Source organism: Poecilia formosa, unplaced genomic scaffold (genome assembly GCF_000485575.1).
Source record: "Poecilia formosa unplaced genomic scaffold, Poecilia_formosa-5.1.2 Scaffold39, whole genome shotgun sequence".
In the NCBI taxonomy this organism is placed as follows: Eukaryota; Metazoa; Chordata; class Actinopteri; order Cyprinodontiformes; family Poeciliidae; genus Poecilia; species Poecilia formosa.
This window is the reverse complement of record NW_006799978.1, coordinates 2,371,131-2,397,971: the sequence shown is the minus strand read 5'-3', so window position 1 is coordinate 2,397,971 and position 26,841 is coordinate 2,371,131. Positions and strand designations below refer to the sequence as shown.

The window sequence follows — 26,841 nt, the reverse complement described above, 5'->3', positions numbered from 1 at the left end:
TTGTTTAGCATCTCAGATTTTATTTGAAGTCTAAAAGAAGAGTGATGTGAGGAAATAACGGGTCCATCTGGTTGTGGAAGAGAGGAGAAAGCACTTAGTAACAAGGTTGGTGTGTCTCCCTGACATCCCAGCCCACACTCCCAGAGAGCAATCATTTACACTGCCGGACCCTCTGAGTCATAATGATACACGACTCAGGCTTACTCAACATTGCCCTGCAGACCCTTGAAACAATGATAAATAACAGCTGCTGTGCTCTGGAGCCCGGCGACGAAGCCTTACCCTGAGCCAGAGTGTAGAAGGCTCGGATGGTCGAGGCGTTGGTGGTGATGCTGATTTCCTCCTCTGTCAGGGAGCTTTCGATGTCCACCATCAGAGCGCTGTATATGTCTGTGTACAAGTTATTCACCATTCCCGTGGGGAACGTCACGTTCATTAGGCGGCCTTCACTGTCATAGCTGTTTGACAAAAGGAAACATCAAAAATGACAAAGCATTTATATGTATGAGGGCTCCCAGGCTACAATGCATTTCAATTATCAGCTGCTTCATACTTGGGTGAGACGGCCGACTTTCTTGTAATTAAAATGTCACATTTTCATTCCCGGATATCTCCCACTTCTGGCGCAGATGAGGACGGATGTCTGTAAAAGTGGCTCAGGCGCGATCCGCACAGAATAAGGGTGAGTGACGCATCTCACAGCTATCAGGACGATTAAATAAAACTACACACACTTATAATGAGTTTTATTTTATTTTTTAGAGTGATTGATGTGTCATAATCATGATTGGCTGTTTTTGTTGTAGTGAGGGTATCATGTGCAGCTTAATGTCATGGACAAAGAAATGACACTGAGAGGCTTTGCTTCCAAAACAAATTGGATTATGATAAAAAATCTAAGTGGCTTATTTTAATTAAATACAATCATTTATTTTATTTAAGCTCTTTTCTACACTTGTGACTGCTCTAATAGCACTGGTTAATAAAAAATAAAAACAAGAAAAGACTAATTTAACTGACTTTATGGGGTTATTGAGGTCTAACTGAGCCATTTTACACATCTGAGGAACATTTTATAATTAGATTTCAATTAATTCTGCACGCTTGGCAATTTGCAGGTAGAAATGAGTCACCATTTATAGAATAAATGTGTGACAGTCATGAAACATACATCACAAAAATTCTTATTTTTGACACTTTGAATCTAATCTTCAAAGCAACAAAAATATCTACAACATGATCATATTTTAAAAATATTTTAATACGGATCAAGGGTATAAAAGCAGCAATTTTAAACAGCCAAATTCCTGGAAAACATTAAATCTGCCTTATGTTTCCATATGTTTCCTATATTGTTTTATTGTGTAAATATATACGGTGGTGAAAAATGTATTTGACCCCTTTGTCCATTTTATTTTGCTTTTTTGTAAATAAATAAAATTAATTTATATAGCGCTTCTCAGAAGACTCAGAGTTCCTTACAAGTTAAAGTACATGTACATTTACAATATGAACAAAAAAACACTGCAAAGAAATACATTAATTCAAAGAACGTTCGTATAGAAATGACTGTGAAAAATATCGGTTTCAGTTTAAGCTCATACAAACCCGGATCAGCTGACCTCAGCAAGCAGCTGAGGCAAGTCAGACCCTTAAAGGTCCCAGACCATGCAGGGCTCCATATGTAACAGAGAGAACTTCACACTGGACCCGAAAACCGGCTGGACGGCAAGAATTATGTGACAGACTGGACCAGAACTTATCTCAAGGCTGGCTGCAGCACTCTGGACCGGCTGAGCATCATCATCATCAGGTCAGAATGTTATATTAGAGATCTGAATCACTATTAAGGTTAAAAATATTCTCACAAAGTCTGTTGTGTAATTATAACAGACTTTAAAAACCTGTTCAGTCAGACCACAGCTCAGGGCAAAGGAACAACACAGGACAGTAAGAGCCTCTGTTTAGGCATCGTCTTGCAAGATGAAAGAAAAGGAAGGAGGTGGATCTAAATAAACTTAAGTGGTTTTACGGACAAATATTCACTTTAATCTACTGCACAGCCTACACATAAAAACACACCATTAAAAATGTTTATGTGCAGATGGCTTTGATTTTTAATTAAAACTTTAGTAGAGTTGCAGTTTATTAATAATGACAGAAGGTAACATCACAAATAAATAAATAAACTTTTCAATTACATGACTGTTAATAGTTCCTTCTTATCCCAGAGACGCAGGGTGTTCATTCCCAAACACAACTCTACCTGCCAAAGAGCAAATCTCATCCATTTACACCGTGTTTATTAGCATGCACAAAGTGGAAGGTGTTTTCTAATTTGCACTGTGAGCTGTTTCCTTAATTTGAAAGCTAAATCAATCAGACCGAGCCAAATCATTCCCAGTATTTCTACTCACTCATAGAAAGTTGTCCAGCCGATCTCTGAAGTCTTTGTGGCCAGCAGGCCGTTGTTGCCGTGGTACGTGAGCAGCACCAGCTCCTGACCCTGCGCGGTCAATGTTTTCAGGCCACCGTTGGTGCCCATCGTCAGCCAAATCACCTGGTTGTCAGGGGCGACGATCCGCACCGGCATGCGGTTGGCATCCCTCCGGATCCTCAGCGTGTTCCCACTGCTGTCAGTAGCAGCTGTGATGTCGTTCTCTGTGCTGTAGCTGAACGTGTACTTCAGGTCTCCGGTGAGCAGGCTGGCGGTGTGTTGGTGGGTGCCGTTGCTGTCGAACATGTAGACCTCCTGAGCGTCGGGGGAAGCCACCTCATAGGCACCGCCATTGGAAGTCAAAGTTGGCCCGTTTCGAGAGATAGCGCGGATGCGGATGTTCCCCAGGTCTGCCACATATAGCGTTCCATCTGGAGCCGCCACTAATGAAGAAGGACCATTCAGCCTCGCATCTTTGGCATAGCCGTCTCCTGTCTGATAGCAGTCACAGTTGGCATCGTTCTTGCAGTCGCAGTCGGAGGGAGCTCCGGCCAAATGTGTTATCTCCCCATCCACGGAAACCTTCCGGATCCTGCTCATCTTCCTCTCATCTGTCTCTGCCACGTAGATGGCACCGTGGTAGGATATGGCGATGGAAACGGCCGACTCTAGAGGGGTTAGATGAGCTCTTTGTCCACCAGCTACGCCTCTCTCCAGTCCAGCCAGCGGGCAGTGGACGGGTCGGCCCGCTGCAATGCTGACTTGACCGTTCTCAGTGATGCGCAGCACGATGTTGTTGTCCAGAACATACAGAGAGTTGTCCATCGGGCTGACTGCTAGATCTGTGGGCCACTCTAAAATCACCTGCAATACAGAAAATGATTACATATAATTCCAACTCTAATTTAATTGAGAAAAAAGCCAAGTATTTTATTCAGTGATATCATCTTTCAGCAAAAGTGCTCCAAGAAGTTATTTTTATAAACTTTTATCACACACACACTCACACACACTCACAATGTGTCAGTAAACATAGCCAAAAGGCAGATGAATCTGCGCAGACTGAATCAGAAAAGTGACAGATGTTATTGTGTCAAGAAAAATAAGAGCCAGAAAGAATTACAAACCCCGGCCTCCTTCTAACCTCCACAAAGCTCGCTGTGAATGGCAGATTGTCAGAGTCAGAGTGTGATAGAAGAGGCTTCACACTCAAATCTGGAAATCTTTTGTATGGAATATATCAAGAAGGAGCATTTTCAGAAGCACAACACTAACATCCTAACACACTGTGCCTCACAAAAGTCTTCACAGCCGCTGAACATTTAAATTTTGTGGTATTACAACCAAAAACTGTAATCTATTTTTATGGGGTTCTATATGATAGAGCAACACAAAGAAATACATTTAGTAACGTGGGAAGAAAATTATAAATGGTTTTCAGTTTTTTTACCACTAAAAATCTGTAAAGTGTGGTGTACATTTTTGTTTGCACATCCACAATTTTCACTGCAGTTACAGCTGCAGGAGTCTCTTCCATTTAGAGACAGAATTTTTCACCATTTTATTTATTTTTTTGACAAAATAAGTTCAGATCAAGATTCAACTTTTCAAGTATTGCCACAGAATCATGAGTTGGGTTAAATGGTTATTGACAAACAGCTTTTCACAAAATGCCAAACTTCTGTTCTGCAGTCATAACTAAACCATCAAAGACGTACAATTAAAAATGAGAAATACTGTTACAAAGCACACGCAGCTGCATGAGTTAGTGTAACAGGCTGTAAATGGTTGGACTTGACACACAGAAAGAAAAGACTCCGAGCAATCATCTTTCCAGTCTGTGTGCAACGTGGAGCTCACTGCGCCTCTCCAAGTAAGAAATCAGGAGGATGGTGCTGGGAGGAATGTGTCCATGTTGCTCAGAGAGCAGATGGCTGCACTTCACTTTATTTAGGGGTATTGGAATAAGAGGGGTTGAGGGCCTCAAATTTTTGATTTTTATCATTACAAAAAAAAAAAGAAAATAAAAACATGCATCATTTTCCGTCTTCAACATTGAACAATCAAACAGTTACTTGTGTTAATTGGTCTAAAACATAAAATCCAATAAAAAACACTGAGGTTTCTGGTTGTAACATTTTGAAATCCAAATATATCTGATAGGAACTGCAAATGAACATTTTTTATTTATTTGGCCTTTATTTATACCAATTGGCTCATTGAGTTTCAATATCTAATTTACAAGAGAAGACGAGCCAACCAATTAGAGGAAAAAATGCATGGAGTTAAGAAAGTCAGAAATTTATTGTCTAGACAAATACCTGCATCTTAAAAACTTTTCTCAAAAATGCAGATGTTGCATCTCAACAAACAGCTTTAATCCAGTTTCTGGGCTATTGTTGCATATTTTAATACAAGCAGATCTACCTGGAGGAGATTAAGTCCAATACAGAATTTAAATCTTTCACCTGCAGGATTGTCTTTTGTTTACCAAAGCTGGAATAAAAGATTTTAAAGAGCCAGGAGGAACTCTGTAAATTTTTAACCTACAAGCTCATAACTGGGTTGTTTTGTTGTGTGGATGGCATATAAAACAGATGGACTCCCCTCTCAACAGTGAAACCAGGATCCCAAACCATATTTCTGATGACCTGCAGTAGGTGGCTCCCTTAGGGAAGAAACAGAAGCAGATAGTTGGTAAATCCACTTCTTTCTGACCAATAAACAGGTGATCATGTCTCAGTCACCATTGTTTTGTGGCTGATTTAGATGACTTATAAACCCAGTTGTCTGAACTGGATTTTTTAGGGTTTTGTAGTAAATGTCTGTTTTTTTTAATTTATTATTTTTAAATAATTAGAAAATCGTGAATTATTTCCCTTTTATTTCATGATTACAGACAAATCTCAATAAAATCCAAAGTGTCTGGTTTAAAATGTTACAAAATGTGATGTTATTACACTTTGTAATATTTGCTACTAAAAGTGGGTTTACTTTATTAAACAACAGCTTCTAGTTTTACTCAGTGGTCCCATCCAGTAGCTGAATGTTGATCTCTTCCAAAAAGTCTAAGCTCTTTGACTATTTTAACATGTCTGGAATAACTAATCTGTTCATTTTAATGATTTTAATCTTGATAGTGTTACATTTTTTAGTGGATTTCAACCTAAGTAAATGAGCGTGTCTTATACAAGAACATTAAGCATGCAATTAACGCCTTCCTGCTCCATTAAGGCTGTGCAGTTTGGTGGTGTAACCTGAAAGAAAAGCTTCACATGGTGACCAATGACATATATCAGAATAAATCAAAATGACATGAAAGAAAAGTCTCCTGCATTTAAAGTGACGAGATAATTAATCACATCTTGTAGAACATTAAGAGAGCCAAAGCCAAAATCCTTCGGTATCCATTACAGCCGGAGTTTCTAACAGACTTTCATTCAGTGGATAAAAAGCTTCTTTTTCTAACAGCAGAAAAATGACTAATCTGGCCTTGACAAACACCACCATGTCATTAAAACGGTCCAAACATCCCTAATTTGTGTTTTTCCACTTGGTGATTAACAATAAAGAACAATGCCTGTAAGGCTTCCACTAGTTAAATTGCAGTGAGCCAGCTCTTCAGCCCGGCTGCCGGAGGATCACACAGTTGTGCCAGTGCCTTGTCTTGGTTGCTTTGCGCCAAATGAGTTGGTTAATAAGGAAAAAGTAACAAGCTTAATGCTTTCTGTTCATGTTCTCTCATGTTCTCCCTCTTTCAGCACACCACCCACTCACAAACACAAATACTGATTGCTTTCTGTTCTGTTCACAAGGAAAATACTCCCAAACAGCAACTGAAATGAAAGTTTATTATACATTCATTGCACTTATGCAACAGAAAGAAATCATTTGTAATACCTGCTTTTGTCACATAAAATTATATAACGTGTGTCTAGACCTCGTGCATTGTGTGAGTTTGTGAAGTCAGGCTTCCTCAGCAGGAGTAACAGCTTATTCTTAAAAGCTTTTCTTGGTCTCTGAAGACACGATTTCTCTAATTTAGCATTTTCAGCATTTTATTAACTTGTCCTGGATTACTTTATCTATTTAGAACACATTTTATGGACTAATTATTATTGAAAAAATTGTATCCATGTAAAACAATGAAGAGGAATCCCATTTGACACACTGTATTTCTCACAATAAGAATAACAGAAAGCTGCTGTTTAATTTAAAATATTTCTTAGTTTGAGTTATTAATTTTCATGGTTTGTGAGATGATTGCAGATTTGAACATTGAAAAGAAATCACACTAATCTAATTAGACTTAAATTAAATAATTATGTCAAATTACTGATTCAAAAGACAGATTTGATTCTTTGTACACAAAACCAGATTTTATGATCATGCATCCACTCAATTTTAATGTCTTTTTTGATCTTTGGAGTTTAAATAAAAAAACTAAACAGTGTTACATTTAGAGGTCCTCACTGGAGATAACAGTGATATTGACAGATGTATAAAGTCTGCAACTTTTAAGATACAAAGAGTTATTTTTCCACTTATTTAAGCTAAATTAAATTAGTTTCAATTTGCTAATGTTATCTACCAAGAAAATTTGTTAGATTTTTTTAAAGAACCACTATTTATTTATTTTTTGTTTCTAGGTTTTAAAATAAAATGTTTGCAAGAACAGGATAGAGATATATTTAGAAATACATATGGTGTATTTAGTGCCATTCTGTTATAAAAAATATATTTATATATTTTATGAAAAACATGAAAAGCAGCTGGTTTCATATCATTTTAGCCAAAGTTATTAAGAACCACTGTTGAAGGTTCAAAGAGCCACCTGTGACTCCGGAGCCGCAGGTTGACTCTCTCTCCCTGAGTTCAGTGACGGCAGCCATGACGTGAAAACTCACACAGAGACGATGGCAGAAAAAAATCAAACACTGAGGGAAACGTGTACTTATTGCAATAGATGTTTTTCCTGTAGCTAAAGTCCCAGTTTGCTTCATGCAGACAAAATGTTCAAATTCAGCCATTTTGCATCAAATGTTTAACTCAGTATTTTAGAGATTTTATTATCATCATCAAGTCTTTGAGTTTTTTCTCCTTACCTTACCAGAAGGTGTGAAGTATTTTGTTTTTCATTTATCCAGTATATATTTTGTCATAAATACAAAGATATTTCATTTCCAAATAACAGAGTTAGTGTATAGAAAAATATTACCAAGTAATTTGTCATACTTGTTTTTGTTCAGATGCTTAATAAATGTGTTAAACATGCCTTAAATAACCCTGATATTCTGTGAAGAAACTATTTATTTTTTTAATAAAATGTGACATATGCATTTCATTCAGTCTGTGCTATACAGCCCCTATATTTATATACAGATATTTATATATCTCAGAGTTAATTTGTAAGGGTGAATGCGTCTGAGTTGCGTTATTTCTATATTTGTAAGTCAGCAGCAGTCTCTGTTTTTCCAGGATGATAATTCATCCGTTTGGTGTTAGTTTCAAACAGTAATGCTTTGTCTTGAGCACAAAGTGGGAAGAATGGAAACAACTTTATTTCCAACAGCAGAAGCAGTAAAACGAATCACAGTGTGAAAGTTTTCACTTTAGTGTGATAAAAGTCTGTTTTCTTGCCATTTTTTCTGCGTTATTCATCTGAAATCAGCTCACGAAACTCTCAAGGTGTGCAGCAGAGAGAGATCTGGACGTTGAAGTCTCTGTTAAGCGTCCCGGTTTCAGAATCGTTTCTTGTCCTCCATTAGGAGAAGATGAGCTTTCATGTTACCTTAGTCTGAGGTAGAAGACTGAAGCTTTCTTGGACAAAGCTGCCAGCAGTCGTGCTCCGCCAAGTAAAAAAGGTTTTATGTGCTCAACAAGCTACAACTACTGAGCGCTCCCTTATTATCATGTGCGGTGCCACAATTACTTGTGGAACACTAAACACTAATTCAGCTCCGGCTGCAAGCGAACACGCCCTCCCAAACTCAGTAATTATTCTTTCCTCCTTATAATTGGCTCTGAGATGAAAACTCATCTCTTTTTGAACCTGAAGTCACTTAGTGGTGTAAAAACCTCCCACTAATGTTTACATATCACCTTTATTACACTACATTTGCTAATGTAGTGACCATAAATACGTAAAATCTGACCTTTCACACAAAATTCATCTTGATTATGAAATATAACCTTGATGGATCTTTTAGCCTATTAGCCAAATAGTATCTTAAATGAAAGTTATTTTGACCCTGAAATATGATCTAAAGTTTCTTTGAATGGCAGTCAATGTGTCAAAATATCTAATATGAATGAATTTATTTTATTCATTTGGAAATTCAGGAAAATGGCGATCAATCAGTTACAATTTTGAAAAAAAAAAAAAAAAGCCAGTCTGTTCACTGTTTTCCCTCTAAAATCCTGATATTTGCACAGAAATTTCTCAATTTCTTTTCTGCAGAGCATTCTGGACATTTGAGGACAAATAATGAACATTGATGTTAAAGGTCCATGCACAGATTTATTTTGTATTTGGACTAACTTTGGCAAACTCCAAATCAAAATGTATAATTATGACTTGACAGGGAAGGAATGGAGAATCCTGGGCTGAATATAAATCCTTTAAATCAGTTTGTGTACATTGGCACCTTCATTTTGTTTGTAAAAAGATAAAAATTATATTGTTTGGGGTTTTAGACCCAGTTTAAGACCAGAAATCCAGTTCAGACTATATAGTTGTCTAGTGACCAAACGTGGTAAAATGCCCAGTTTAGATTTTTCTGGTGAATCAGTGACCTGATGGATGAAATGTTAAAGTCAAGGTCTAAGGAGCCAAGTTAAAGATGCAGCCTGTCTAGTATAAACCAGCGTGGATACTGCCGTGTTTGCAAGTCATTATATTCTTGTCCTTCAAAATATAAAAGAATAAAAAGCTAGAAAAATAAACCTTTTTTCATCCTTTTTCCACTTGAAAAAAATATAAAAGTTAATTTCTGTACTTTTAAAACCTTTCCAAGGCTGTGGAAGAACCCTGATGTAATGAATCTGGAATAGGATTGCAGCTCCATACTGAAGTATTTAATCTACAAGTTCACTGTTTATATGCTCTTTTATTTCTTTAGTTTAAACTTTGCTGAAGGAAAATATTTTCCAATTTTGTCATTGGATGGACAATTCTGCAAGTTCTGTGGAAGATCTATATTTTTTTACTTTTCCCAGATTGTTTCTCTCATTTACTATTACAGATTAAATATTATAAATCAGAATTAAACCACAAGCATATTCCTTTACCCTCTTGAGGGTGACCACATAAAATCAGTTAATATTTTTAATGTTCATTTCAAATGCATAAACCTTCCCCTCTTAAAAATAATTACTTATAGGACTATAAGTCTTTCAGTTGTCTTGCTTGGACATTTTTTAAAATTTTGTAAATCACAAGGGAGTACACATTATTGTGATTAATAGTATAATTAATCCTTCTATCCAATTTAACTGATGAAAAACATCCTAATTTGGAAATAACCAGAACCTCCTCGCTTATTTAAATCTGTACAAGCGATTGCTCAATGGGGAGGAACCAATTATTCCTACAGAATGGATTTCTAGTAGATTATGAGAATGATTAAGAATAATTATAAAATACATGAATGTAATTCAAAAGCAGCATGGAATCTTCTGCAATAATTGCATCTTTTAAAAAAATCACAACAAATGCCATCTGAAGGCAAATAAGAGTTTTTAAATAATTTATTAAATGGACTGGTAAAGAGTGCAGGGTGTACCCGCCTCTAATCCAGACTTCTGCAGACAGGAACCACACGGTGACGATAATTAGCTCAGATTAACTCTGCCTTCAAGAGTCTCTTTGTTGCGCCAAACATTTTTCGCATCATGAGGGAAATACCAAAAAAGTATCCAGGGTTTTCAAAAATTCAAACCGTCTTTTAGGGCAATTAAAACTATTAGCATAAATAAGTAAGACTGATTTTGAAATAACTGAATATTAAGTGTATTTAATTTAACTATCCAGATTTCAATATGCTAACAAATATCTTCTGGCAGAAAGCAATCACACTTTCTGAGGCAAAAGTTAAAATTTTCAGAGAGAGAGCTGTTTTCCTATTCGGGCAGCATCCAAAAAATCAAAATTACCAAATAATTTGGAAACTCCTAGTAATACTAAAGCCAGTGAAGCGTGGAAAAAAGCATCCTGCGAGTGTTGCTTTCCCTTATAAACCAACTGCATGCTGTGTGTGTGTGTGTGTGTCTTTGTGTGTGTGTGTGTCTGTGTGTGTGTGTCAGTAACCACATCTCGCTGTGGAGGGATGGCTTGAAATGGGGTTACAGAGCTCGGAGCACAAGGTGGCACTGTGACACACTCTGCAGAAGTGTTAACAGCTTTCTGGCACTTCTTTGTTTAAGTCACCTGATTGATGTCCATGCTGCTGTCACAGGTCAGGGGACGAGCCGATGTCAGGTCGTTGGAGCCGAGGAAAGTGGAGATGATGCCGTTCTGGTCCACCTTTCTGATCGTGGTGCCGTCGACGAAATAAATCAGCCCGTTCTTGTTCACGGCGATGCCTGTTGAAAGCAGGTGGGAGGTGGCAGCGGCGGAGGCGGTGGGGAGGGGGGCATGAGAGAAAAGGAGAGAAAACAGGGGGGAAAAGAGCTTGTGATAACAGGCAAACATGGTAGAGATGCCACATCTCTGCTTGCATGACTCAGTGGACAGAACACGATGGATACATGTGTCAAGCTCGCCTTCCCATTATTCAGGTCACTGCAAAAAGCACAGCCATCAATAATTCACAGGCTGCTTTTCTGCTATTAAATAATTTCTCAGGCAGAAGTGGGAAAGGCTGTATTCATACGGTATATATATATGCACTTGCCTCGCCTCGTCACCCCCTCTGTCTAAAGACGACCTCAGAAGGCGGGGGGTGCCAACGGCTGCTGCTTTGTGGAGATTCTTTGACTTCCGCAATCATCACGATCCGCTCATCATTTGACAAACAAATAAGCGAGGGGAATACAACCGACAGCTGCTGACAATTTTTCTTGAAAGGGGTTAAAGACGCACAGTTGCCTTGGTGACAAGTGAGGGCTAAATTGTCTCAGTGATTGACTGTTAGCTCAAATCTCTACGCCAAAGCAAAGCCGAGCCAGTGTGGGTTTGCAATAACCAGATGTCCCAAACTGGGAAAATACATTAGCGGGGTGTAGTGGCTTCTGCATCACTCTCCGTGTCACTGTGCTGCTTAATAGAGATCACTGCCTTTGGGAATTCAGCCATACTTCATAACCAGGGCGGCTGTTTTCTATCCGTACCGGGTTTAACTGGCTGCGGTTCGGGATTTCATTTCAAATAGCCGCTGATCCCAGGAAGTACAGTGGACGACTGCGCTGTAGTTTTCCAAAGATTTTAACAGTTCTGAATGTGCTATAACTTTACTCTTACCTCCAGAGAATTTTTTCTTCAATGAAGTCTTTAAAAGCTTCTATGGAAGGTTAGTGGTTTGGTTTGACCTGTGGGCTAGGGCTGCACAAGATTGCTTTCTGCTAAAACATTGACGAGCTGTGGGAGCTGGCGGTGAATCCTTGGGAACTGGCTATCTGACAGCCTGAGATTCTCAGACAGATGAAATGTGTCACATTTGAGCAGAGTTCAGCAAATGTCTGAGGAGAGAAAAAGGAAGAAAAAATGGAGCCATCTGCTGTTTCTTCTCTTGTCTCGGCTTCCACCCACTCCATCATTAGAGTCGTTCCCTCAGATTGCCTTCACTCAAGCCTTTATCACCTAGCCGAAGCTTAGCTATTGCAGTTGGCACTCAAAGAAGACAGCAACGAGCGCAAAACAATTCATCCTCGCCTTTTATTCCAAAAGAATTTATGGAAAAGGCGGCGATTTTGCCACAAATGACCCTCTGCTATCTGAATGTGGACAACAGGTTGTGCAAAGCACTTATCGGTTTGTGGGCTGCAGTCATTTCACAAGGAGCATTAAAAGCCAGGAAACTTGACTTTTACAGAGCTTTGCAGAAGCATCCAGAGCCCTTTCAAAGATGTTTTTCTGTTTTATCCCGTTACAAACACAAACTTCAATGTCTGTTATTAGGATGTGATACACCAACAAAAAGTAGTGCAGAATTGTGAAGTGGAAGAAAAATGCTGCAGTTTTCAAACTTTTTGTATTTTTCAAATAAATATCAGAAAAGTGTGGCATCAACTTTCAAGTCTTACCACATATATCTAATTGTATTTGTGTCTGGACTTTGACTAGACTCTATGGCTGTCCAACCCAGTCTCAGGTTTTCTGCAGCCTGGTCTTTTCTTCAGAGACCATCCTGGATTTAGCTCCATCCATCTTCACCTCGACTCTGGGCCCACTGCATGATGCTGCCACCAAATATGGACTTGTGTTCACTGTGATCTACAGTTTCAATGTTCTGTCATTCATTGTGGTCTAAATGTAGACCAGAGAACCTTCTTCCACATATTTGCCACACCACCTACTGCCCCTTGGGGCAAACTGGGAACAAGACTTCTTATGGCTTTTTTCTAAAAAAAAAAAATTATCATTTCCAATTAGGAAACTGATTGTTGATTTGTAAATAATTTCCCCCTCATGAACTGGTGGGCTGATATCAGATCCTACATTGCAAAAATATAAAATCTTACTAAATATTTCTAATCAAATATCTTAGTACACTTGAAATAAGACAAAATAACTTACAAGTACCTTTTCAACAAAATATAGCAGCTTGTTTTAAGTTCGTACCTCCTTAATATTAATGAAAAAGTTCTAGTTCAACTGGCAAATTATATTAGTGATATCATGGAAAAAATGTATTTGAAAAAATATTGGAAACTGTGCATCAGCTTCCTTTTGCTCCATGATTAAACTCCACTTTGTTTGGATGTAATGAGACAAAATGAGAAAAGGTTCAGGTTGTGAGAATACTTTTTCATGGACATGTAAAAGAGCAAGAGAAAGATTTTAAATTAATAACAGAATAATAATCCACAGGAATATCCTCACATGTAAACTGAAGTATAATTTGCATTTCTGGAGGTAACAGCTTTTAAACAGGGAACAGAAAATTGCTTTAATTGCTGAAGTATCAATGTTTTCTTAGGAGCCTTGCCTGTTTGCTTTGAATTTTACATGAGAACCACAACCAAAATTAATTAATTACAAACAAGTAAGCCGTCATTTGGCACGGCGCCCAAAGCACGCATAAATTCACATCTAGCAGGTGCCACTTCAGAATGAGAAATCCATCACCGCGATCCACCCCTCCATTGAGCAGAACATCTTCATCAATTTTAAATGATACCTTTGGGTCCGGTGAGGGAGGCCTCCGGAGCTTTCCCGCCGTCGCCGCAGTGGTTCTCATCGAAGGGCAGGCAGTGCTCTCCGGTTCCTGCCACCACCTCGGCGTTGGACTGCAGCTCCTTGGTTCCGCCCAGGATCCTGGGTCGGTAGATGCGCCGGGAGTTTGTGTCCGACACGTACAGCTGGCCGCTTACCGGGTCAGTTGCCAGGTAATACCGGTGGGCCGGGTTGTTGCTGCGTTCAAGGAGATAACTCAGGGTGAATTAAAGCTGCAGACAGCATTTATCTTTAAAAGCTCCTTCTTTACACTAGAGATGGAAACCTAATGCTTCAAATCCATCTGGAAGAACCCATTCATTAATCTCTATAATAGCTATAATAGATTAGAAACTACATTCAACCAGACTTCTTTAGTAGAAGCTGACCAGCAGGTTATTCCTCTTACAGCAGCCTTTCACTCTGACGCTCTGAACCATGACAGAGCTCTCCTGGGGATTAAATATAATACATGCATGCCTTTATGCATTTCTATGTCTTCCTTATATTTTCATTAATAGTGTACCACAACATGATTTTCCTTTAGCGTTTATTAAAGTAGTTTTCAACTTGGTTCTGTTTTAATTAAATTCTATTCATACACAAAGTGAGCACTGATAAAATTAAGCCTGTACCATCTGGGACTCACTCTCAGGATTCTCTTGTTAGAAAACTGCCCTCAGTAAATACTTAAAAAAAACAAAAACATAGGGGTTCTACAAATGTACTATTCATTCTGGAGATAAACACACAAAAATGAAGCAGCATAAACACATAAACACGTACATGTACAGAGCAGGTCAGATAGCTGGAGAATCTCTGCTACGTTGCTGCTGATTTGTTCTTTCTTGGGTTGATTCCTTGCATGTTTGGACAATTATTTCCTGTGGTTTTGGATGCTGTGCAGCTGGAAGGATTTCTGCTCTTGCTTTTTTACCTTCAGACAGTTGCTATGATGTGTAACCGTGGCAACATGCTATTCTTTTGACTACATTTGATTAACATCTCAAAAGCTCAAATAGAAACCTGAACTACGACCCCAAATCCAAGAGGAGTTTAAAACAGATGGCAGGAAGGACCAAAGAGCAGTCTGTCAGCACAGACTCATAATGTCATAATGTGACACAGAGGCTCATTTCTGTTAGCACCAGTCGCTAAACTGAAAGAGGATCCACATTTATTTTAGCCAAAATCAAGAGTTTGCTAACTGCTGCTATGTTCTCTGATCAGAGGACTTAAAGGTTTAGTTTTTTGGCCATAAATCCCCCAGATGGGCTCCACACAAAACAAAGCATGTCTACAACCTGGAAACATTTAGGTATGTTGGAGGTTCTGTTATGCTGTGGGCAACAGACTGGGTTTGCAAATTAACCTGTGGCTAGCAAAGCCACATGAAAAACAGCAATGACTTTGTTTTTATCATGTAACGTGGTTTACTGTGCTGCCTTTGATGAAATAAACTGAACTGAGCCTGTTGTAGTTCATGGCATCATTGACCATGATACACCAGGACAGAAGAAATAAATAGTCATATGTTTGAAAATGAGTCGTTGATTGGTTGTTTAGCAGAATAATGATCACAAACATGAGGCCAGATGGATATACAGACACAAAATCAAGCTTCTTAACTGGCCATCACACACCCCAGACCTAAATCCATTAGAAAAACCTGAGGGTGAGCTCAGAGTTGGAGGATAAGAGAAAATCCAGGACTCTAAACCATCTCGAGCGATTGTGCAAAGAGGATTGATTAAAGCACCCTAACTCTGCGCTCCAACTTTTAAATGTCATAAGAGAAGATGGAATGTTTTCCAGTTGGTTGGAAAAATAACAGTAAATGTATACAATATGTTTTATTTATTTATTTATTTTTTTTGGTTTGCAATGATGCTCCTGCAAAAAGAGATGAATTTGAATTTACTGCTGCTCATGTTTACACATCTTATTTGTAAGCTCTACTTCATCACAATCCACAGAGATTCCTAAATCTTACAGGCAGATAAAGCCTGAAAAAGGCCTGAATGGCACTTTGAGCAGTGGATTAATCGCCTGAACTAAAACATCCTGCAGACAAAGAAACTAACATGTTCAAGCAGGTGAAAGTTCTTTATAAAATTCACAATTCCACTCCTCAGTTTATTAAACAATTTGAGCACAAAATAACTTTCACTGTTAAGAGTTGACACGGGGAATATCTATAGCAATAAAATAACCAACTCTGTTAAATATTACACTCTGTGTCAATCTCAGCAGTAACGTCACCTTTAATCACAAGCCATCTGAAGGCAAAATTATAGATCTGCTCCTTCTGGCAGGTGTTTATGTGAGCTAGGTGAGCAAATCCAGTCTGAACAGGAAATATATCTGCAGTCCAGTGAAGCCAAAGGACCTGTAGCTAAGAAAAATGCAGCTTTGTGACTCTGTGACCTCCTATTTTAAGCTGAAATACATAAGCCACCTATAATTCTATTACAGCTGATAATATAAAAAGGCCACTTCATTTACCACAAAGCCTTGGCTCTGAGGTTTTCTCCTTGGCTGCAGACAACGACTATAAAAAATCTGCAACAATAAAAATAACTGATGTTCTACATAACAGCAAATATAAAAGAAGATAAATAAAGCAAACACAAGCATGATGGAATAAATCACTGTATGTTAAAACTAACCTACAGAAAATGACTACAGCCAGTCATTCTGGGTAGTTGTCATTAAGCATGTTACTTTGTGAATCCTGCGCTCTAAATCACTAATTAACAGCAACTTCTTTGTAGTTACACAGATGCTGCTTAAAATCCAGATCAACTTTAAATTAGAAGCAACATTGTCATGTGAACCAATAATGAACTTAATTTGTGAATTTTTAATGCTGCGATGAAGCTCTATAAATTCCAACAGCCGGGGAAAAAAAAAAAAAGCGGCTGAACCTTTGAGGATGAAAAGAAAAACTGGAAAACAGAAGGATGCAACATGGAAGTGGGACTAAATTTAACCGGATACCACCACCATGGGGTTCCAGTTTGCAAAGCAGAAATGACAACGTATGTGCCAGATCATTTCATCTGTTATGAGACTCCTGTGGGGAGAAGCCTCTGGAAATTACAGAAATGACTGGCTTATGTTGACAAAGCGCAACGATTAATGGCATCTCTTTCTGCTTAATTTGCCATATTTACAGTTAAATAACCTTCTGCAGTGTAAATATAGACACACGGTGGAGCACATGACTGATATTTTTTTATCTGCATAATAATCAAGCATGCAAACTAATTGTGTGTACGACATTGGATTTTAACGAGATGTATTCAAAAACAACTGACCTCAGGCTAAACTAGCAGGTACTCAAGGAAAATTAAAGAGCTCAAAGCAGAGGCTATAAAAATGAAATCAGCTTGCTTCACTGTGCAGTTGTAAATGTTGCTTTTCCGGTTGCACTGAAGCCTAATGGCACTTCAGTCGATACCGGTTCGGCCCTGGATCTGGATAATGTGGCGGCGAAATAAATGTGGCAATGAAACATCTTTATAAAATGATAAAGATATGGTCATAAAACTTGACGGCCATCATAAGTCCAAGTAAATGTTCAAAATAGGTGGGCACTATTTGAGATCTTATAAAAAATTCAGTAAGTCAAACATTAGTAACCCCTTATTTTACAGTCAACCTGCAGGGGGTTGGACATAATAAATGAGACACCTAGCTCCTGTGTTTTACGGTTCAATGAAACATTTATGCAACAAATATTACCTTTGTGCACTTTTCTGATGGTAAAACACGTGAAGTTTAAAGAGAAAATTTACAACATCTTGAAATTACTAACAGGCTTTTTTGTTCGTTTTGAAAATCAGTTTTTTCTTCCTGAAGTTTCCTGCATTTTTTTCAGCACATCTCAACAGTGTGACCAAACCTGTCACAGGTGCTAACACAGGTGTCAGTCACCTCCTGGTCAGGCAATCACAGAGTCCTGGAAGCTGGCATTGGCCTGCAGGGATTCAGAAACCTCTGACTGATCTGGAATTCAGCAGCTCTCAAAGCATCAAGCTGCTGCATGTCACTCTGTCTCCAAGCTCCACACACTGCTGCTTTATTTGTGCTGCACAAAAACAGCACTGAACAGAACTCTCAGTATTTCTTTAGATTTTCTTTCCAAAGAGAAAAACTTTCTTCTAATATTTTAAAATGATCTTGTGCTTCAAATTATCTTTAATCTTCAGTTTCCACCTATTAGAATTTCAGACTAGGCTCCAGGACGCCTTGGCAGACTTTTAGATTTGCCACGAAAAAAGCAAAGAATAAAGAAATTAGGGCCAGTTTAAGAGCCTTTAGGCAGCACATTTCAGTATTCCTTTCATCCAGTGTTGGGTTTTACACCTTTTTAAACCTATCTCAGTGTCTAATTAACACATGGCAGTGTTGAATTCATTAGGCCCGACAGCCTTTTCATTCAGCTGAGTGTTTGAAATGATCAGGAAATCTGAGTTCACTGCATGAATCAGGCAAATTAGATTTGAAATTCACACAAAGGTCCCTCATCCATTTCCCATAATCTGGTCATCTCACCAGAGGTGTTGCCGTGACAGCCAGCTTAATAAAGTTACGGCAGTTTTACTGTCTGGAGCACCTCTTGCTCTTGTCATGTTAATCACTGGGAGAAGCTAATTGCTACCAAGAAGCATCTTTACTTGATGCAGTGATGTTGCCATGTTCATGAATACAGAGCAGTGGTGCAAGGCCCTCCGGATGAGAACATCTGCCAAACACCATCACTAGAAATGTAATTACAAGCTTTGCAATGATACTGAACTTTATTTCAGAGCTCTGATGTTGGACATGTAGGCGTCTCTTTGCATTTCTGCATAATTTTTCAAATCGGTTAAGGCTCCTTATGCATGTTTCCCTCTTTTACATAAAGCAGATGTACTAATTCTGAAAATCTGTGTGCTTTCCCTCGTGTTTAGATGTAATCAAACCATCACTGATTTGCTATAATTACAAAAGTCAATTGCCGGTGCTTAAATGAGTGTAAAAGGCAAGTAAAATTTATTTGTGTGCCACCATTCGTAGACAAAGCTATCTAAAAGGCTTTGCAATTAAAGAAAAGGACAAAAATGTAAAGGAAATTGCATTTAAAAACAGAAATCATCTATTCAAAAGTGTTACAATGTACATTTTAAAAAATAAATAGTTGGACTAAAACATTTTGAAAATGAACTGATGAGATAATTGTTGACTTTTATATGGAAACTGCAGAAGACAGTAATGTTTTCAGTCCTGATTCAAAGGAGATGATGGTCTAAGATTTTTAGAGTCTGTTACTGCTAATTAATTCACAGTATAGAGCCCAATATTATTAAGTGCCTTACTAGATCAATTTTATATTTAAATGCATTCTTTACAAATAAGTAGCCTGAGAAATAATCTAAATTTGCAATGATTCAAACTGAAAATAAAAGTATGAAGAACTTTCTCTGCATCCTATTTAGACAGGAAAAGTTTTATTCCAGCGTTTTCATGTCGTCTCAGTCTACCACAGAGCCTGTTGCTCTGCATTTTCCGTGGCATTTTGTCTAACTGACTCTATTTGATCGCTAATCTCCAGCATTGCATTTTAGAGCCCAAAAAAGAATGGAGCCTTGAGGAACCCCACATGTAATCATTGTTGCTCAGATTCATAACTGGAAAATGTCACAAAGTATCAGTGTATAAAATAAAATCTAAATAAATGTAGCACAGTTCCAGTCAATGCTTCTCACTGTGATCCAGCAACAAAAGGCCGAGTAATTCAAGTATTTTCAGAGACAGTGACATGCAGAAAGGACTGAATAAAACATGCACAAGAATAATTTACCTACCTGTGTCTAAAGTCTTTATTTCTATGACAGGATGCAGTGGAAGCAGAAGAAAAAGAGAAAAGAGAATAAAGACAATGAAATATTTTAGTTGGAAATGTTTTGTTAGTATTTTATATGGCTCACTTTTGCCATTTCTTTGACTTATGGATGTCTCCAGTAGATTTTTCATTATTTATGTTTAAACTTTACAAGATTTGTGAGATCTCAGCAAAACTCATGTAAAATGGGCAGACAAGAGCTTGGTGAAGAAAGTAAGAAAGTCAAAGTCGTCCCCTTGAAGAATCAACACAGCCAGCAGAGAAGGTCACATGCAATGACAGTCCGTTTGGCAGACGGCGCAGAGGTGGAGTTATTACCCACAGAGAGGGAAACATGTCCTCCTGTGTTCATGGAGCACCATCCGGTATTACCACTGCTATTCTCAATTTGACCGCTCATATTGAAATATTGATTCAGCCATTTGCTACATTGACCACTGAAGCCAAAATATAAACACAGGCTTAAAGCGAACACTGGCTGAAGGAGGTTCAGGATGTTTCCATTTGTGCAAGGCGGCATGACTGAAACCAAGTGCATGTTTGCTCTAAAACGATCAATTTCTGACACAACATTCTCTCTAAAACTGTTGGACTTTCTACAGTGTGACGCAAAGAGATTTGGCTCTTTTTTTATTTAATTTAACAAAGCTAACATGAGTTCTTAGCCTCTTGTTCTTGTAAAAGAGCTGCTTGGAGATGTAAACCATTATTCGTCTGGTAAAGTGCTGCTGAGCCTGCAGGTTGGTTTATAGCGGCGCCCTGCTTTTCATCCAACCGCTACATCATTTCCAACATCCGTTATGTAGAGGCGGCTGCCTGTGCAGGTGCATTAGCAGGTTTCCAGGGTGGATTAGCATGTTCGCCTTCCAATTCAGATCTGCTCTAAACATTCACCCTTTTAATCCTGATATTAACTCTCAATCAGTGAACAGACAGCCAACAGTGCAGTGACCTACCATCATTTTAAGGTGATTTTCATGTTATTTTTGTCATGTATGCGTCTCGTGGAGGGTGAAAGCCCAATGTACATCTAATCAACATCTGCCACTTTAAAATAAGCCAACTGGCCGAATCAGAGTCATTGCGGAGAGAAGCCAACTTGGCATGAGGACGTAAATCATCCCAATTACACGCTGAAGACAGGATGTCTTTCCTAATTATGGAGATGGATGGGGAAAAGATTTCAAATTTCTATGAGGAGTGGAAAGATGTGTGTGAATTAAAAGTCTGTCCACCGTGCCATTTTAGTTTCCCTCACCATGCTGAACTCTACAGCAATGGCAAGAGAGATCCTTTATTACATCATAATTTAAGGGTCAGTGAAGGTGCACTGTGTAAATTTCCCCCCTTTTTATTGTCTGTCATGTTCATAAAACATTCATAAATATACTTTAAGTATTCTTTCTGATTGTTGTCAGACGTATGTGACAACAATGAACATGTCTGAGGCAGATTGGTTGGGTTTATTTCAGTAAATGAAATCATACATTTCTTCTATGTCTGATGTAAAAGTCGGTTTAGTGATTTGAAAAATTTATGGGTGACAGAAATACATTTTTAACTTTCTGTTTTGTTACAACTCAATATTCACACATTTGATTAAATGTTTAGCTGTAGATAGTTTGTTTGTTTATATGTATGCATCTATAACCTTTGAGTCTATAACTTTACAAATGCGCTGCCATTTTTCTCCTACCTGAGCTCCATGATGCTTGTCACGTTCCCAGATGGGTAGATGCGGCGGATGAAGTTGAAATCGCCGACGTAAAGGCTTCCATCGATGCCCCAGGCCAGAGCAACTGGCGCCAGCAGCTTGTTGCCCTGAGCTTGCCCGTTGCAGCTGGGACAGGAGATGCTCCTGCGCCGTCCGTTCCCCATCACCGTGGAAATCACTGGGGGCTGGAGAGAGATGAACTGGTTCTCGCCGCTGCCCTTATAAAGGATTCCTGGGAAACAGCACAGCAGTTATTCACAGGTGTGAAAGCATGGCTGCTGGTTGTTATTGGCACAACATCACTGGACTCATTATTCAGTTATCTAACCAGAGGATATGATGACAGGTAGAAAAGACGGACTAAATGGACTGAATGGCAGTACATTTGTTTATTACGAGAAAAGGCTAAACAAACGGTATGGATTAAGATTTCCGTTCTAGTAATAAAACTGTATTCATGGTGCATTTGGTACAAAAATATAAGGATGAATTTGCATGACCACACAAATCCAAATACCTACTGACAGCTGAAGACAATTATTTTATGTGTTTTTGGTCCCCAGCATTCTGCTCAAGGATAGAGTCTCTTTTAATGTTCCTATAACATTTCACTTAGGTTTTAGTGACAGACCAGGACAGAGACAAATAAGGCACATCTGTCTGTCCATCTGTCCGTTCCTGTTAGGAATTAGACCTGGTGCCAGGAAGCTCATTTGCATGGACAGATATTTACTGTATGTCAAACTTCTTTTAAAAAACACATTAAAATATAATCTGTTTTCCCATGTACACAGGCAAACACAAATCTCTATTTTGGTCTGAATTTTTATAAATAATCATTTTTAGTGATATTAAGTGGAGCTTTTGTGTGGATAAATGGCCAAAACGCATGAGAATGCTTTTTTTTTTCTAGATAATCGGCTATGTGTCGACTAGGAATCGACACATAGCCGATTCCTCATTTCCCTCATTTTGATCAATTGTGTCATGATCTCTTTCAGACACTACCCAGAGTTCATAACTAAATCTCTTTTCATCACAACAGAACGCTGCACTGCAAACACAGCACCAATCTGCCCATCAATCCCCTGCTCCATTTTTCACTCACTCATAAACAAGACAGAGTTTCTTAATCTCTTGAATATAACAATACACAATTCTCTACAAATGTACCATTAAAATATGAAATACACCTTCAGCTTGTATTACCATTTTACCCCTAAATAATATCAAGGAAATTAATGCTGTGTTTTTGTCCTTGGTGTTCCTTAGAGACAAATTATTGAAATGGAAAGAAAAAAAATACAGCAGTTCTGTCTGTTGTAAAGATTATTATCTGAGAATACTTTTTAAACCTTAAGGTTCATTGGGATGTTTATAGTAGTTACCAGCTGGATGTCTGTAGAAAGAAAATATGACATTTACATCATTCAGCTTCAAACTGGAGGGGGGTGGGGGGTCTTAATTCTCCCTCAGTATTTAGCTTGACTGTCACTTGAGAACAGATTTTTTCTATTGCAGGTGAGACACTGACTACTCACAACTAATCCACATAACCTCTTGCTCAGACAATAATGTGATTTAAACAGCTCAGGGACCGGAGGCTGACCATCAGCATGGCAGAGCCGCGGCCCCGCCAGAGCAGATGTCTGAAAACCCTCCATGAAGCTGAATCATATTTTATAAGAAATGATGTTCTTCTAACTTGACAGGGAGAGCGCTTCCCCCAAGTCACAGAGAGGCAGTAAACATAAACACGGAGCTGTGGACACCGTCTTAATGACGGCCCATACGTTACGCCGAGGACTCACTAAATGTGGTGAGTCATAACAGATTAATATTTTAACAAGGAGCTGATATAACAGGCTTTCTTCAGAGCGCGGTGGGGTGGAGGGGTATGGTGGAACATTCTTCAAAGTGGGAAAAAAACACATCAAAGGGAAGAAGTGCATGCTTGGAGCACTTAATTATTCACATCCAGCAACTTGTGTGATTTCACTCTGCCTCTGTCCTAATTAGTGGATCTATGACACCACTGAACGGCCACATAATGCTGTCCTCCCACGGAGCCACACCGCGAGCCACTGCAACCCTCAATATATGTGAAATTAAGTGAGCAGCTTGTCCCTCCTCTGATTAGTTCCTCTCATTGATTTAGCTGATTGAAGGGCAAATTCAAATGAAGACGCAGACCAGCGAGACTCCTGACGATCTGACCAATTCGTCTTCTGTACCCGACAGCATTATACATGAGCCTCTAACCAAGACAAATAGGTCCAGGACGAGCTCTCCGCGCAGCGCCTGGAAACCTGTGACCTTGGGACTTTAATTGAACTGTGATCCATTTGTTGGCACATTGAATAGAACACACACAGCGCGATGAAAACACTCGGTGAGCTGAAGGGTTGAGGCTGAGCCCGGGAAAAAATGAACACATCAGAAGTGACAAATAAGCTGTATAATTTGATCTGAATTTTAATGTCTGTTAGCGTAATGACTTCTTAACATTCACGTGGAAGACAGCAATGTTGCTAATATGCTGGATGCAGCAGCTGGGTGTGCAGGACATGGATGAGTGTCAACGTTGCAGCCGTCTCACAGTTTGGCAGACGTTCAGCTTCAAAGAATTTAAAAAGAAGGATGCTGAAGTCATCCTGGCAAGTCACTCCCGTTCTTTCCATTTACACTTCCATCACAGTTTACTGTACACACAAGTCTTCCCATAGGCTATTAGACAGTGTAATGGAATAGATTAAATACTGCTATCAATCACCAGCAACCCCCCACCATTACACCCACACTTACTATTGACACTGTACTCTTTTACTTTGATTTTTCTCTCACACACAATGTCTTCTGCCAGCTTAGTGTGAGAGAGCAGATTAAGGTTCAGCTTCCCTCCCTCAAGGACACTTGGCCATGACACATTACTGCTGATGATTGTTGTGAGGATCAAGCTTGCGATGTCTCAGCTGGAGAGCTCCACTGATGAGAATTTGGCTTGTGACTATCCGAAGCTCCAGGCTGTAGGAGGTGGTGTTAGTGGGGGGGGGAGGGGACTCCTACGGTGTCGCCACTAAAAAGGGGTTTTGGATTCCACAAACATGCATCCAGAACTATTTTGCACTTCTAAGTCTGGATGAGAACTCAGAGAACTGTGATATGATTTCCCAAAAGTGAGATTCAGTAAAACAATTTATTCACAAAGTCCTGCGTTGCTGCACAGGCTGCAGCGAGGTCCTCCAACAGATTCTGCAGGGGAGAAGTCAAAGAACAAGCATGGCAGCTGAATGGATCAGCCGCTCGGGACGTGTCTGCTCATCGATTAGAAACATGAACGGGTGGAGGCGGCTTCAAAATCTGGGGAGAAGCTACTTGCTCAGAGACAATTGATGGCTTCTCTACTCGAGGTGAATAAACAGAACCAGAGAGTCTCACTGTATGGAAACCACAGAAATAACCCAGACTTACAATACGATGCTCTTCAGAAAACCATTTCAAACACAGGATGTCACAGGTCAAGATTAAAACAGAGAGCAACAGCTGTCCCTACGGCTGATCTAATTATAAGGTATATTAATTATTGCAATAGATAATATCTGGGTTTCTAAATAACTACATGAAGAATAGAAAGAAAGACAAAAGAAGAAAATGAGTTTCGATACAAGGACTGAAGAAAAATTGAAAAGAAAAAAAGGACACAAATAAATAAATAAAGACAAAAGAGGAAAGAACAAAGAAAATAAAGAAGAGATACAACACAAAGAGGGTAAGGGAAAAGGACACAAGGAAAAAAGAAAAGCAGGAAAGATGAAAGGAAATAAGGAAAGAAAGGGAACCAAAAAGGGAAAGATGCGAAGAAGCCAAGTAGTAAGGAAGGTCAAATCAGACATTATAGTTTTCAACTGGTAATATTTGCAAACAGTCAAATTTGTCTTTCACTTAAGTTAAAGAAAGGTCTGGCCGTCTTCTTTCAGCCAGCTGACCGGCAGTGGCGCTTCCTCTGGCATCTCATTAAAAGAGCTTTAAATTGCAGGAACAGCCTAACGGATCATTTTGGCCATTATTTTTAGGTTGCTTGTTATCGGTAGTAGTCGGATGTCTAACTCAGGAGCAGCTAAACCTGCAGCTACTCAGAGACTCAAACAATGACAGTCAAACAGTCCAAATATAACTGTCTATAAAACTGATGGTGAAAGAGACACTGAGGAGGCCTGAAGGCCATGAAAATAGAAAACTAGAAGAGGAGTCATTACATGAATTATTGAGCAAGGGCCAGGATGTCATCTGCACAAATTCTGCCTGCTGCCTGCATACAGAAATCATAATTCCTGAGTGCGCTGGCCAACAACAATCCATTCCTACCTGGGAGACATTACACCAGGTAATAATTTGTTTGATAAAAGGCTAATTTGAATCATGTGGGGGGAAATAAAAAAACGTCTTTCATGTTGACATCACAGCTTCTGAGATGATTAATGGCGCCAGCGCAAGGCCGAGCCTCCATATGTGATAAAAAACTGGAGCGCCCTGAGCAATGTCACCTTGGTGACACGCAGCGAGCACAGAGAGTGGTAGGGGACGAAAGGGAGTGTGTCTTAATTGCACCCTGTCCTTCTTTGTTCCTCTTTGCTGTCTTTCTTCAACGTGCCACCCGGAGCCCCGCTGATCCTGTGTGAGGCTAACGGCAAGCAGCAGACCTCTGATTCCTTAAAATGCAGCATGTGTGTGAGCCATACAGTGCTTACTCTCACAAATACAGCCTTTCTGAACCCTGGCTGTGTCCAATAAGTATCGGCTATGTTACCCAAGATAGAGACAAGCTGCAGATTGAGGGGAAGGCATATCCACTTGTAACGAAGAAACTAGGGGCAGGAGGACACGACTACAGTGCAGACACCAGCAATTTGCCTTATCTGGTTTGACAGGCTCTGGAGTCGAGGCGGGGGGAGAGGAGCTTCTGTTCAGGCCTTACGCCACAAACAATGAGAGGAAAAACTCCTCAGATGTTCCAAGTGGAGCAAATATGAAGCAGGAATCACAACAAAGCGAGATAGCAAATGTTTGGAGATAAACTGCAGTGCAGCGGCAGGACCACTGCTTGCTCACATGTCTGGTAAGGACATTAGTCAAGCCGTGGAGCATTAAAGAATCAATACTCGAGCAGCAACGAAGGCAAACAGTGATATTTGGATTCATCTTCTTGTCGACTGAGAATATCGAGCTGAATTTCCCTCCCAAAACCAGTAAATTTTTAAAAGCCTGATTCCTGACTGAATCCTTCAATGTGGAATGAAAAACTGCAAGAAAACTAATTTGGGTGAATTAAAAACCAAAACAACAACAAAAAAAAGAAAAACACAACACTAAAACCTTTCCACACACACGCGCACACACACACACACACACACACACACACACACTGA

At 39.2% G+C, this 26,841-nt stretch overlaps 1 protein-coding gene across 7 annotated transcripts in view; it reads right to left on the bottom strand.

Annotated features, from left to right (window-relative positions):
- Window positions 1–26,841, bottom strand: part of si:dkey-237h12.3 (teneurin-3) — a 199,105-nt gene that overhangs the window by 10,536 nt on the left and 161,728 nt on the right. For 5 of the 7 annotated variants that reach the window (XM_016670914.1, XM_016670908.1, XM_016670910.1 and 2 more), the window contains 6 exons: window positions 21,398–21,647; window positions 19,664–19,684; window positions 13,777–14,009; window positions 10,866–11,020; window positions 2,418–3,301; window positions 283–458 (listed from right to left, as the gene is read on the bottom strand). In XM_016670914.1, the coding sequence (XP_016526400.1) occupies window positions 283–458; window positions 2,418–3,301; window positions 10,866–11,020; window positions 13,777–14,009; window positions 19,664–19,684; window positions 21,398–21,647 (1,719 nt within the window). The remainder of the gene's footprint in view (window positions 1–282; window positions 459–2,417; window positions 3,302–10,865; window positions 11,021–13,776; window positions 14,010–19,663; window positions 19,685–21,397; window positions 21,648–26,841) is intronic. The other 2 variants (XM_016670909.1, XM_016670912.1) reach the window with 1 other exon arrangement.